Below are 14,358 nucleotides of genomic sequence, written 5' to 3' on the forward strand. Positions count from 1 at the left end.
GTACTGCCCCCTCCATGCCAAAAATCACAACACCACTATTGACTATCATATAAGATATAAAGAACAAATAAGCATCAACACAATAGGCTACACAAACCTTGGTTGAAATGTAGGAACAGACCAAACATTTATTGCTCGAAAGGATGTGTGTGTAGTTTGCAAGCACAAGCTTAAGAGTGTGATTACAACTTAATGTTTCCTTTAGTACAGAGAAACAAAATGCACAAATGACATACACAGACAGTGAGATTGATAGAACAGTGCAGTACAGACAACCCTTTCCCCATTCACATTAGATGTTGCACAGTGCCTTGCATACATTCATACAAATTCATAAGACAAATTAGTCCCGACCAAATCAAAAAGAAAAATCTCGAAGGGCAAAGGATTAACATATTAAATACTCTGAATAGGTAAAAAGTTATAAAAATAGATCTCCAGTATAAAGCGGAGTTTAAAAAAGGCAAACTTTACAGGATCAAAAATCAGGAGACAAGTCTCGCTCAACCCCAACTGGCAACCCATGACATCACTGCCTAAAAATATCCAACAATGTGTTGCCAAAAAAATTCTATTTACAAACATGGTGAAGATCGAAGGCTGCATGGCTGAAGATTGATAATATACACAAAGCAGCTGGACTCACAGCAAAGTTATTCCTTTAGTTGCCCACAGGCCAGCAGTAGGCGAAGTTGCCAGCGGAGAAGGGCTGCTTTCTTTGTTCGCTGCATTGCTGCCATCACGTGCTGGCATGTAGCTGATGGGGTTAGGGAACTCGTAGTGCGTCACAGCTGGGGGCAGAGGCCAGGTTCCTGGGGGTCTCGTGGTGGCCTGGGTTGGGGAGCGTGGCTGTGGGTAACTGTGGTAGAAGGCTGTTTTTGGAGGGCTCCTCTTGAAAACAGGTTCCCTCACCTGAGGGTTACTGTAGTGGTCTTGGCTTGCTCCAGGTGGTTCATTCTGAAACTAAAGAAGCTTGAGTTAGAATGTGCCTTTCTGAAAGCTTTTAAAAGAATTCACAAAAAAAAAAAAAAAATGAATAAATAAAATTATCAGCACACCCATGACTGGTTCCAAACCAATTTGAGTCTGTCATTTTAAAATACATGATATTTGATGTTAAAAACCTTTAACCATTGATTTCTATAGTAGGGAGGGGGAGGAAGAGAAAAAAAAATAAAATAAAAAAAAAAAACACCACTGTACTCAGCTCTCATTCATTGCCTTACAAATACCACTTGAGGGTTCATACACATTTTTACTACTAAAATTCCATGACTTTTCCATGGTTTTTCCCAAGACAAAATTAGGACCTAATGTTTCATGCAACTTCTACATATGCATGGTAAAAGAACAACAATGCATGCTAATTACAGCATATCGTAAAACACGCAATCTATTTAGTTTCAATTTATATTTAAATGTAAAATTGTATGCATGCATGTAAAATTGATTTAGATAATGCTTACACTGCACTAATAATGTGTATGTGATTGGCCAACGACAGAATAGAAGTCAAGACAACTAACCTATATTAAAGTATACCGATATTCGTTTATCGATATAAAATTATTATTAATTTGTCAAAGTTAAAAATGGTACAATTTCTTATGCCTGAATGCTTTTAAAACCCTCCCAAACATTTAAAACGGTAAAATTATAATCCAGACTCAACATTACCTATACTTGCGCTGTGACTATTGCAAATCACATCGTGATAATGATGCTGAAACTATACATTGTGCAGCTCTAACTTGAACCCAAGATAATAATTAAATACTTTAAGCAAATTATGCGTTCAAAGCAAGATATTTTGCACCACAGCTGTAGTAATTAACCACTTTTGCCCAAATAAATTTTTGCACAAGTAAAAAAAAAAAAAAAAAAAAAAAACTGCAGTGTAAAATTATCTTAGTATAGTCAACTTAAGTAACTTGTATCATCATGCCTTTAAGACATTATTCAAACTATTGAAAAGTCTCCTTTGTAGATGACATGTTCTGCGTCCACACTAATCAGTTCTGCCACCAACCAGGCAAAACGAGCAACAGCATGGACAAGTCAGTGCCATTTACAGGACACCATTTTTATTTCAAAATTAAATGTGCTGGTAATGGAAGTCTGAAAAGACGAAACTTCTTAAACTGGTTTGTGAAACTGACATTGAGTGCATGCTTCATATGTAGTCTATATGCATAAAGTATTTGTAGGGCAAAATGGTGGCTAAAAAGACCAGATTAAGTACAAAATCTGACACTCACAATTTTTTGTAATTTGCATAGGTGTTAGAATAGGGATAGTTTCACTATGGTTGCCTGTAAACCTCACCAAGAGGAGGGGAAAAAAATTGTAAAAAAAATTAACAGCTTTGACCCTCTTTCTCTTCTATTGGATGTAATGCCATGATCAAAACTTTGAGTTTGAAACATGGTTTGCCATCAAATACTCACCTGAGATTGAGGAGCTGGTGTGTTGGGTACAGCATTAACAACATATCTCTCCGTCATCCAACTGCTATCTCTCTGATGCCTCTTGAGTTTCATCCTGCGGTTCTGAAACCATGTTTTTACCTTTGGAAAGAAATGAAGATTGTCATTGTGACTACAATATAAAAAGACCCAAATTAAACTTTTTTTTTTTTTTTTTGTAAAAATCATACCTGTTTGTATGTTAATCCTGTCGCTCCAGCAAGTGTCTTCATCTCTGCAGGTGTGAGGTATCTCTGGACATTAAACCGATTGACCAAAGCATTCATTTGCTCTTCAGAAAATGCAGCCCGGGTCTTGCGGGGCAGGGTCGGAGGTCGGACTGGGGATGCAGTCAATGCAGGCAGAGGAGGCAGAGCATCGACCCCCAGATTCAGATTGACTGGCTCCTCTCCTGCTCTGGAGGTTAAATTCTGTTCTCCGCTGTCAGGACTGCCACTGTCAGTTTCATAGTCCCGATCTCTCCAGGACGGCAGATTGAGGTTGGTCAGAGGAACCCCTTCTCGACTGCTTGCGGAGCTCCAGGAATCTACACAGAATATATTTTTTTTAATAAAAAAATAAGTTTGGTATACTCACACTCGATACAGTTAAGATGTGCACCTCAATTCAATTTTTAAATCTGTTAAAAAAAAAAAAAAAACGACATGTAAAATTCATTCATTATTATCGACTCCGCGACGAATCCATTGAATATTACAACAAGACGCCATGACACAAACAACTTAAACTCCTGGACCATTCAGAAGCACTGCGCTCCCAACGAAATGGTAAGTTTTAATGTAATTAATAAACCTCTTCTGTATACAGAAATACTGAGAGTGACCGATATTTCGTGGTTTATACCGATTCACAGTTATAGGGTTACATTTTCAAACTACGTTTTTAGTTTCAAATTCTGAGGTAAAGTATCAGCTTCTTCCAGTAAAAAAAAAAAAAAAAAAAAAAGTCAGATAAAAATGGTAACGGTTACTCAAGTTTACATTTATAGCATTCAGCACTGAATAAAGCACATAATCAGATCATGAGGTGTTCACTGACAAGGTTCTTTGCCAACGTCTAAGAAACAGATAAAAAAAAAAAAAAAAAAAAAGACATTTCGCGCCTCTAACGTTATGTCATGGATGGCTAGAAGGACCAAAACTCTCAAAACATGGTCATGTTCGCTATTATCGCTTCGAGTGTACTCAGGACATTGTATTAAGCTTTGGTCAGAGGATGATTACCTGGCGTGTGGGCCTCGGAATCACTGGGTGTGTCGCTGCTGGCCTGCTCTGCATCTTTAGCCTTTGGATCGGGCTCAGTCTTGTTATTGGACAGAAAGAGTCGTCCGTTCTGCGCGTGTCCCGGATAATGGCTGTAGGTGCCGCTGGCCCCGCCATTCTCCGGGCTCCAGGGCGGCGACTGCTGTGCGGTTTGAGCGGTAAAGTAGCCTGCGGTGACCCCGCCGGAGTGCGTGTACGCGGTCTCGGGCCAGCTCAGATTCGGGACGCCGTGTTCTGACACTTGCGGGTACATGAGCCCGTATGCATACGCATGATAAGATGGGTTAAAATTGTAACTCACTGGCATCTTCCAATCCGCCATGTCGACGTTAAGTTAGATTAAATCAAGCAGAAAGTAACTTACTAAAGGCCTAATTAAAAAAATACTGGACTATAAAAAAAAAACAAAGGGCTCGACTACCCTCGAAAACGGATGCTGATTAAAGCTCTCCTCCTCATAGTAACAATTGCCAACCCATGTACATGACCTCATGAAGGAAACGCGTGGAAATGCTGATTTATAATGCCAGGTGAGTGGTTGTGGGCGGGTTTAGAGCAACGGCGAGTTGCGAGGACCAATCAGATGCAGCTTCTGAGTGAAGCAACCGCACCCTCGTTCCACATTTACCTGAGAATAAAAGGCCTTCTCATTTAAATTATTTATTTAATTCAATTCAAGTTTATTTGTATAGCGTTTTTCACAACAATTATCGTTCCATAGCAGCCTTACAAAAGGTGCACATTATTATTAAGTTGTGTATGTAGTGTGGACAGATTATAAACAAAGTTAACCTGGAGTTATACAATTTAAACATAGCGTCCTTCCCAAAAGGTGGTGTCTATGTGTTTAATACATGTTCAATGAAGTGTTTTTTACATATTTTGTCACAAAAAATGTCTCTGGAAAAAAACATACTATAAATTAAGTTTATGTTTTTTGACACGCAACCTTAAATGTTAACTTGTAAAACTCTTGTTTTTTAAATAAATATTTTCCTGTTTAAAATCTTTAGAAAACACAATCAGTCAATTCAAATATTATATATATATATATATATATATATATATATATATATATATATATATATATATATATATATATATATATATGAGCAATTCCATGCAAATGTCAACCTTGCCAAGTTTTTACCAAAATAAAGAAACATTACATTTTGTGCAAGCAAGTATTTTACAGTACTTTAAAAATACCCATAAATGTATCTGTCAGTGTTTCAAGCTATTATATTTAATTTGCCAAAATCACACGTGGCAATGTCACATCCATAACCACTTTTTCCTCATAAATACAAAAATGTCAAATAAAATAAAGTTAATCATGTTTGTTCTATAGTCAGCCGACTCATATCTGTTTGATAAGCATTGTTTCTGTTGGGCTGTGCGGTTTAATTGACAGAATTTCTACAAAGTATGTTGTGTACAGTAAACTCGCAAACTTTTTTTTTTTGCAGATTGATATTTTTCTGATCCCATAACTCTGTGGTTAGTTGTTTTTGGGAAATATAAACAGATGTGTCAATAAAATGTTTTACTGCAAATGTCACATCCATAACCCTGGAATTGCTCATATATATATATATATATATATATATATATATATATATATATATATATATATATATATATATATATATATATATATATATATATATATATATATATATATATGAAAGATAAAATGTAGGGCTGCATGGTGGCGCAGTGGGTAGCACGATCGTCTCACAGCAATAGATTGCATGTTCTCCTCATGTTCGCGTGGGTTTCCTCCGGGTGCTTTGGTTTCCCCCACAGTCCAAAGACATGTGGTATAGGTGAATTGTGTAAGCTAAATTATCCATAGTGTATGTGTGTGAATGAGTGTGTATGGATGTTTCCCAGTGATGGGTTGCAGCTGGAAGGGCATCAGCTGTGTAAAACATATGCTGGATAAATTGGAGGTTCATTCCGCTGTGGCGACTCCAGATTAATAAAGAGACTAAGCTGAAGAGAAAATGAATGAATGAATGAATAATTTATAATTCTGATTATTTGTGCACAACAACTTATTTGATTGATATACCCTACAATAGATAGAGCAGTGAGTTACAAAGAAATGATAGATAGATAGATGGATGGATGGATGGATGGATGGATGGATGGATGGATGGATGGATGGATGGATGGATGGATGGATGGATGGATGGATGGATGGATGGATGGATGGATGGATAGATAGATAGATAGATAGATAGATAGATAGATAGATAGATAGATAGATAGATAGATAGATAGATAGATAGATAGATAGATAGATAGATAGATTTATATTATGTTATGAAATTATGATGAATCTTTGATTGTCAGCTGATGAAAACAATAATTATCATTATAATACCTGATTTAATATCTTATTTAAATGTATGTGCAGTTCTTATATGGAGGAATCTTTATTAGTATTTTCATCAGTAATACAGAAGTTGTTTTTTAATCAAATTTTTTTGGAAAGTTTTTCTTCCTCTGTTAATACAGGCTATAGTCTATGAGATAATATTGTTGTCAAAAGATAATCATTGATGGTTTTAAATATCTTATAGTCATTTTGAACAATGTTGGCAGTCTATTTATTTAATCATTTTAAATAGACTACATTTTCAAACATATATAGGCCTAATGAATGTAGATCCATCTAATCCCTGTAATCTATTGTCTGATTTAAAACTTTACTACAGTTTCTTTCAGTGAATTTACAAGCGCATACATCTTCTCTTTAGATTAGCATGATTAATTTAAAAGCAAGACAAAGACTTATATGAACAACTTACTACGGTAGTGCCCCAGTCTAAAGCTCTTTAACCTTTAAAATGGCTGTGGACTGGAATGTAGCACTCCTAGGCTGGCTGGACTGTTTGAATGCCTTAAGCAGGTTTGCCTTGAAATTACCACCTGAATAGATGTGTTTGTAGTTCTCCCTGTCTGCTGCTTTAGAATGGAAATGTGTCTGTATGAGGTGAAAATATGAGATAATCATGGGGTGATTTGGAGAGACCACGGATCTGTTTATATGGGAAGCGAGGTGTGAAAGGGTGTGGAGGTGGTGTGACCAAAATGCATCCAACTTTTGCCCTAATTCAGACAAAATAAATTATTTTGTAAAAGTTACAAAGTGTTCAATGTTTACATTTTACAGGTGTGTTTTATCATAAGGGAGTTTTAGACTTCCATTTATTTATTTTCTTTCTTTCTTTTTTCTTTCTTTCTTTTTCTTTTATTTATTTATTTATTATTTATTTTAATAATCATCATAACCTGACAACAATTATTTTATTCATAATTATCAAATAATGTTTTAAACAAACTAAATAGATCAATAAAATGCAAAGAAGCAAGATGTTTACATATTGCATGCATTTATTATTATTAAGGTGCTCAATTAAATTATATTTACTTAATGCTTGATTTGAGTTTATTGATAATGTTGTTGTTTCATGACAGTGCTGATATACTGAAAAAATGAATATGGCCTATATATACAGTGCCCATGCAGCATAAATTGGTACACCCCTCACAGATCTTGCTTTTAAAATTATATTTTTTAGGACGTCATAAAAAATATATTTGTGTCTATACAATAGATTAGTCAGAGCCAAAGTAGACTTTACGTTACAAAATAATTTAAGATCACGCTCCAAAAATTGTACATCTAAATTAATGGGTTAGGAAAAAAATATTAAATGTTTTTAATAGAGGACAAATGAAGAAAAAATTCAAAAATATCAAATGTATTTGGGCTGCATGGTGGCGCAGTGGGTAGCACAATCACCTCAAAGCAAGAAGTTTGCTGGTTCGAGCCTCAAATGGGTCAGTTGGTTTTTTTGTGTGGAGTTTGCATGTTCTCCCCGTGTTGGTGTGGGTTTCCTCTGGGTACTCCGGTTTCCCCTGCAAGTCCGAAGACGTGGTATAGGTGAATTGGGTAAACTAAATTATCCGTAGTGTATTTGTGAGAATGAGTGTGTGTGGATCTTTCCCAGTGATGGGTTGCAGCTGGCAGGGCATCCGCTGCATGAAACATGCTCTGGATAAGTTGGCGGTTCATTCTGCTGTGGCGACCCCAGATTGATAAAGGGACTAAGCTGAAAATAAATAAATAAATTTATTAATTAATAAAATGTATTAGAAATTTTGAGGTTTGTATTATTTGTTGCTATATTTGATTTTAAATGTTTTATCTTTATACTCCTAATGATGTTCAGTAACGACCAAGCGCTTTTTTATTATATAATATCATTATAAAAAAATAATATAACCATTTAATTATTTTTGTTTGATTGCACCAAAATGTATTGTCTATTTTTTCCGAAAAATTGATAACTTTTTAAATGTTACATTTATGCTGTGCGTTTATAATGTTTATTTGCAAAAACAAATAATTCTGTAAATTTTTTGTAATTTTAAAATGTTTTTGTTGTGCGTTGATTTCAACAGAGGGAAAAATAACTATATAAAACAAGCTTGTGTTTATATAGCGTTTGAATTTAATTATCATAGATGTAAATGTTTACTTACTTAATTTTAGTTGTGTATTTTCATTTACTTATTTTTACAATTCATGCTTAATTCGGGTTGTGTTTCTGTATTGTAGTTTTACCTTTCGATAATGAGGATGGTTGCTTGCCATCTGTGCAGTGCATGTCTTTCTAATGGAGATTCAAATGCAAAATAGCCCATTAACAGTTCATCTTCTCCAGCAAGCAACTGCCTGAAGATGATCCCCTTAAAAATAACCAGGAAAACAAACAAACTTAAGCGCTTTTACTGCTAAAATGCACGCAAAAGGATTCGTATGGTTGGTTTATGTACATCCACAGTTCATTATGCAGTGAATTTTGACCTCCATTACCGCAGCAGGCGCTGTTGTCATAGCACAGCTCAAACAATCTTTCTGAATCACGATTTCAGGGGTTTGGTCCCTTTAACATCCAACTCATGTGGCGTTTTCTGCTTCCATCCAGCGTGGTAACTTTCGGGACTCTGCAAACAAGCGCCCATACAAATGATTTTTCCCAATGACAGCTTATTTATGCAATACTAACATACTTATCAAACATTTACGTTAGCGCAATCTTTTCTTAATCTTATCCAAATACTGCCAGTTGCTCTCATCTGATTTGGTCCGCTGGCCGGTGTCGTTTATTTTGTAATTTTGAGCGAAAAAAGGCTTAACGTTAAACGGTGGAAATCATGTCAGAGGAGCTCGAACGCGTCCTGGCGAGGCTGACAGAACCGGACAACGCTGTCATTCAGCAGGTACATACTTATACGAAACTGTTAACCCGTGCCAGCACATGGTATTTTAAAGCGTTTACCATCGGTTATGTTTACACCTTATACCAGTAACAAATAGTGTAGCTGATAAATAACTTCAAGATGAAATAAAAACATGGTTATTGTAGCAGCTTAACCATGGTAACATCAAGTTAACCGTGGTTGTGCTACACTAACTACAGTTTATCCATGGTATGTGTTGTAAACTTATGTGTGTGTTTATACAAATAGCTATGGATACGCCTAAAGTTGACTATCTTTTACCATACTACTATCTTTTACCGTATAACCCTATAGTTACATTTTGTAAGAGTTGGTTTAATGTTAATGTCGTATTTTTGTAGTTTGTGTTGCCATTATAATCCTAATGAGTGTCATTTCCATTGTCAGGCCACAGCTGAACTAAAACAGGCTTTTAAAGACCCAGCTATTATTCCTGCTTTATGTGCAGTTATGACTGGATCCCAGAACCCACAGGTACAGCCATTCATCCCAGCATTTATCAAGTTTTCATTGTTCTGCAACATTAAACTGCTTTGTGTCTTGCTTCAGGTCCGTCAGTCGGCTGCAGTGATGCTCAGAATGAGAGTTAGAAAACACTGGAAGAAAATCAGCGCAGACCATAGAGAAAGGTTTGGGACTTTAATACTACAAATAAGTTGTCTTATTGTTTAATTTATTTCACTGTACATTTACTATTTTGTGTGACCAATTTGTTTTTAATCTCATGCCCTCAGTCTGAAGGCAGTGGTGCTGCAGGCTTTTCAGCAAGAAACCGAGTAAGTCTGGCAGTGTAATAGTATTGTGATAGTAAAAATATAAACCATGATACTCAGTGATTGCCTATATTGACATATGCACTGTTCTCCCACACCAGAATACAATAATATAAACACTGCAAATGAACAGATATTAGTAATAAATCATGCTTCAGGATTTTAATCAGGCTTATTACTGTTCCATTCATCAGGCACACAGTTCGTCATTCTCTCTCTCAGCTGAGTGCTGTACTGGTGAAGCATGAGACCCCGGACCGCTGGCCTGCTCTTCTTGAGTTATTAAACCAGTCTACTAAAAGCAATAATCCACAGGATAGACAGGTAACCCCAACTACTGTCCTGCTGACATGGGGATAGACATAGTATAATCAGATAATTATCATATTCATATTGTGAATTTTGCATCATGTTTCAAAGTAAACTATGGTACTGTGTCTGGAATAATATTTCTAAGAGTAATTTGTTATTAACTACGAAGATTCCATCAAGTTATTTATATTTATGTTAATCGTTTTATTTCAAATGAAAGTGTTTTTTTTTTTTTTTTTATTAAAAGCACTCATAGTATCTTATAGGAATTAATTAATGTGTTCTACTGTATGATTTAAAACTATTATAAATAAAATTAAAAACAATGTACTCTGAAAATACTGAGAGATTTAGTTTTAAATTGCTAGTTTTGTCAAGTCAGCATTTACTCTTCTTCAGTTTGTTCCAAACCCATTTCATTTTCTTCCTTCTGTAAAACACAAAAGAAGATATTTTGAAGATTGTTGGAAAGCGATAACCATTGACTTCTGTAGTGTGTTTTCCTACTATGGGTGTCAATAGCTATCAGTTAGCAGCATTCTTCAGCATCCATTGTTCAACTAGGGCTGGGCGATAGGGCCTTTTAAAAAATCCTAGATTTTTTCACACAAACAAAATCAACTTACGATTTAAATAGATTTTTTCCACCCACAAAAAATGCTTGAAGTTGAGGGTTATTAACCTATATAACCTATTATAATTATAGGATATAAAAATGCTAAAGAAAAAAACTTGTTATTTAAAGATCACATTTCAGAAGCTCTATACAGGGTCCATACGGTCATGGTAAACCTGGAAACGCCATGGAATTTTGACATGGCATTTTCCAGTTGTGGAAAAGTTTTGCAAAAACTGAAAAACCCACGAATTTTGGAAAATTCATGGAAATTAGTTTAACAAATATCTGTACACTTGAATTAGGGCTGCGCGATATTGGAAAAATCTGACATTACCTTTTTTGTGTTTCTGTGATATATATTGCAATGTAAGTACAGTTTCACCAGATGATTTAACAGGTTTATTTAGATTGATTGGGAGGATTTTGTAGGGCAGTCAATCTCGAATAATATATAGCAAATAAATTAGAAGCATAGATAAATAAAATATAGATTGTTGCGTGTTCTCTGATATGCTGTAATAAATTTGAACGTCATTGTTTTTCTTATTATTTTACCATCTATATGTAGACATTACATGAAAATATACTTGGAAGTTCTGGATAAGTCTTGGAAAAGTCATGGAATTTTACTAGTAAACATGTGTATGAACCCTGTCTATATATAATTGCATACAAGATGTTTATAAAATTAATAGCAAATATAAATTACATCATTTTATACAATTACAGTGAAAGTCAACTCATAATGATTGTTTAAAATGGGTTTATTTATTTATTTTTATATTTTGTTATATATAACTGTTATATGTGTTCATTTAAATTACTCGCATTAGGCTATTGGATTGCATTTTATTGCTGTTATTTGCTTGGGGTCACTGCATCTGGAAGACTCGTACTGAGTTCTGCAGCCAAGTCATGTCATTTGTCCTGAAACAGCAACGTTGGATTCCAACTTTCAAACGGTATCAGTCATAGGTATATCTATGGGCAACAGTTCCTTTCATATGCACATTTTCTTCAATAATTGTCTTATCCTTTAGTTCTCACTGTGAGAAATACAAAGGGTGGTGCACAGTTTCAAATGCGTCTGTCTGACAGTGAATGCGTGACTGAGAGTGTATTAAGAGAATATTAAGTATGCATCTGTGTTGTTTTTCGTTTAAAAGAGCGCAACATTTCTCCTCTGCTTGCTGCCATGTTGTTTGTGTGTTTTTATGGCAATGCAGGGGAAATTACAGGAGCCCAGATGGGAGTGTCACGTGTTAGGGTGAAATCCGATTTTCATTCAAACAAATCGATGTGAACTTTACATTCAAGTTAATCAATAAAATGGATTTATCGCCCAGCCCTATGTTCAGCAGAAAAGAACACAAAGGTTTGGAACAAATTGATGTTGAGTAAATGATCAATAAACTACAATTTCAGGATGTGATGCGTCTTTAAATCAGCAGTTAATGAAGACAAGATTTGAAATGAAAGCTTTAACACTTCTATCAATGCTATACTGTCAGTTCCCACATATATTCGTTGAATTCTGTCCATTTAGGTGGGTCTGTTATTGCTCAGCAAAGTGGTGGGATCAAACCCAGAGCCCTTTAAGCCCCACTACAAGCAACTTCTTCAGCTTTTTGGAACCGTTCTCCAAGACCTGAACAATCCCACAGCTCTCTATTACTGCATTCTCACACTTACTGCCATCACAGCCTTCACCGGCACAGAGGAGATGGTCTGTACTGCTTTCACCGACTGCTGTAATTCACTATTTAATACTGCGGCCATCTAGTTCAAAAAGTTCTTTTTTTTTTTTTTAGAACTTGATGCGATCTCTGATCCCCAAACTGCTCATTGCTCTGAAACACCTCATTCAGGCAGACCAGGTGAGGACACTTTGATAATCTCTTTCTGTGTTCATATGGTAATGCTTCAATCACTGTTTTCATTGTGCTCTTCAATGATGTGCTAAACTCTGCTGGACTTGCACCACCTCATTGATCTGTTTGCCTTGAAGATTTATGTGGCTCAATGACAGTCTTTTCTTTATTTTATATGTTTTTGTTCATTTAAGGACCAGGCTAGCGAGGCGATGGAAGTTTTTGATGAGCTGATGGAAAGTGAGGTCTCCATTGTTGTCCCACACATTGCTGAGATTGTCCGGTTTTGCTTGGAGGTTTGCCTGTTCTTCTTAATCATTGAGTTCATTTGGAGAGCCGTTGTGTGCTAAAGTTATTTTCTTTTAGATCAGTGCAGATGTATCACTAAGTGATTCTTTGCGTGTGAAGGCTCTGTCATGTATCGCTGTTCTCATCAGACTTAAAAACAAGGTAAATCACCTTTCTTCATTTTTTTTTAATGTCAAATTTCACTAATCCATTTGAATCGTCATATGTAACCACAAAACAAGTCTTATGCTGTACGGGGGAATTTTTGGATATTTGTATGGGTTAGCATGTTATATTTTCTTTTCATGCAAAATATCAATAGAATATTAAGTAAAGTCCAGTCACCATTGCTAAAACACGAAACACCAAAACACATTTTTTAACAGTCATATATGTTTCCCATGCTGCTAAAAACACTATTAGGACACATATTTCACAAAAAAAGTGAAAATTGGTTGTTTTTGTGTAATTTCGAGCAAATTCGTTCGTACGATTTGAAACGAATTTTTGAAGCTGTGTCGCGCCGATTAGATCCCTGCGTGTATTCCAGCGTGTAGACTGGCTGTCTGTACCTGGGAGTGCATTGTGACATCTCTGAGCGAGCAGCTTGATTCCAGAAGGCTTTTTTATAAAATGAAATCTAAGGACATTTTTAACAAAATGACACCAGGAAAATTATTTTGAATTGTAATGTATTAACACTAAAAAAACTATTTAATGTATGTATTCATTTGTTAGTATTTATAATTGTATATTTTTTATTGAAATGTTCTTGCCATGAAAATAGCCTTAGTTGCTGACATGGCATTAAATAAAATTCATTCATACAGTAAAATGCATTGCTAAGAACTTAATTTGGACAAATTTAAAGGTCATTTTCTCAGTATTTAGATTTTTTAAATCATCAGATGCCAGATATTCAGATTGTCATATCAGCCAAATAATATTCTATCCTAACAAACAATACATCAATTGAAAATGCATTAATGCAGCTTTCATATGATGCATCTCAATAATAGTAATAAAAAAAAAAAACTGACATTTTGTTTTTCGCGATCACAAATGATGTAAATCTGCTTTTTGTTGAATCTTTTCATGTGTGTTTGATTTACGATTTATTTATCATTAAAAACTGTTCCTCTTAACTTAGCTTAAGATCAGTTAGTGAGATTAAATCTGGAGTTTTCATCATATGCCAGTTTTGTTCGTAAGTAAACAAACTGTGTTGGTGCTGCTGTATATGGGGCCACCTGATTTCCATATGAAAAATTCTTTGTTTTATTTTTTCGTTTTCTAGGCTGTGTTAAAGCATAAACTGCTACAGCCGATCCTGCAAGTAGTATTTCCAATCTTGAGTGCAGCGCCCCCTCCTGGCGAAGAAGACCCAGAGGATGAGGAAAACGACACAGGGGAAGACAGTGAGAA

General features: G+C 35.4%; 2 protein-coding genes across 2 annotated transcripts in view; one reads left to right on the forward strand and one right to left on the reverse strand.

Annotated features, from left to right (window-relative positions):
• Window positions 1–232: 232 nt before the first annotated feature.
• Window positions 233–4,212, reverse strand: nanog (nanog homeobox). Its single transcript, XM_056450870.1, has 4 exons — window positions 3,710–4,212; window positions 2,657–3,012; window positions 2,448–2,567; window positions 233–963 (listed from the first exon to the last, which is right to left on the reverse strand). Exons 1-4 carry the CDS (start codon window positions 4,068–4,070, stop codon window positions 643–645), a joined length of 1,158 nt encoding a protein of 385 aa, XP_056306845.1. The 5' UTR covers window positions 4,071–4,212; the 3' UTR covers window positions 233–642.
• A 4,485-nt stretch (window positions 4,213–8,697) lies between these two features.
• The window catches only part of ipo4 (importin 4), a 34,477-nt gene continuing 28,816 nt past the window's right edge, over window positions 8,698–14,358 (forward strand). Inside the window, exons 1-10 of the mRNA XM_056450219.1 lie at window positions 8,698–9,049; window positions 9,458–9,544; window positions 9,620–9,699; window positions 9,805–9,846; window positions 10,038–10,167; window positions 12,321–12,500; window positions 12,586–12,651; window positions 12,840–12,941; window positions 13,012–13,095; window positions 14,231–14,358. The exon at window positions 14,231–14,358 is cut by the window's right edge and continues 22 nt beyond it. Of these exons, the coding sequence (XP_056306194.1) occupies window positions 8,984–9,049; window positions 9,458–9,544; window positions 9,620–9,699; window positions 9,805–9,846; window positions 10,038–10,167; window positions 12,321–12,500; window positions 12,586–12,651; window positions 12,840–12,941; window positions 13,012–13,095; window positions 14,231–14,358 (965 nt within the window). The 5' untranslated portion in view covers window positions 8,698–8,983. The remainder of the gene's footprint in view (window positions 9,050–9,457; window positions 9,545–9,619; window positions 9,700–9,804; window positions 9,847–10,037; window positions 10,168–12,320; window positions 12,501–12,585; window positions 12,652–12,839; window positions 12,942–13,011; window positions 13,096–14,230) is intronic.

Source organism: Danio aesculapii, chromosome 24 (genome assembly GCF_903798145.1).
Source record: "Danio aesculapii chromosome 24, fDanAes4.1, whole genome shotgun sequence".
Taxonomy (NCBI): Eukaryota; Metazoa; Chordata; class Actinopteri; order Cypriniformes; family Danionidae; genus Danio; species Danio aesculapii.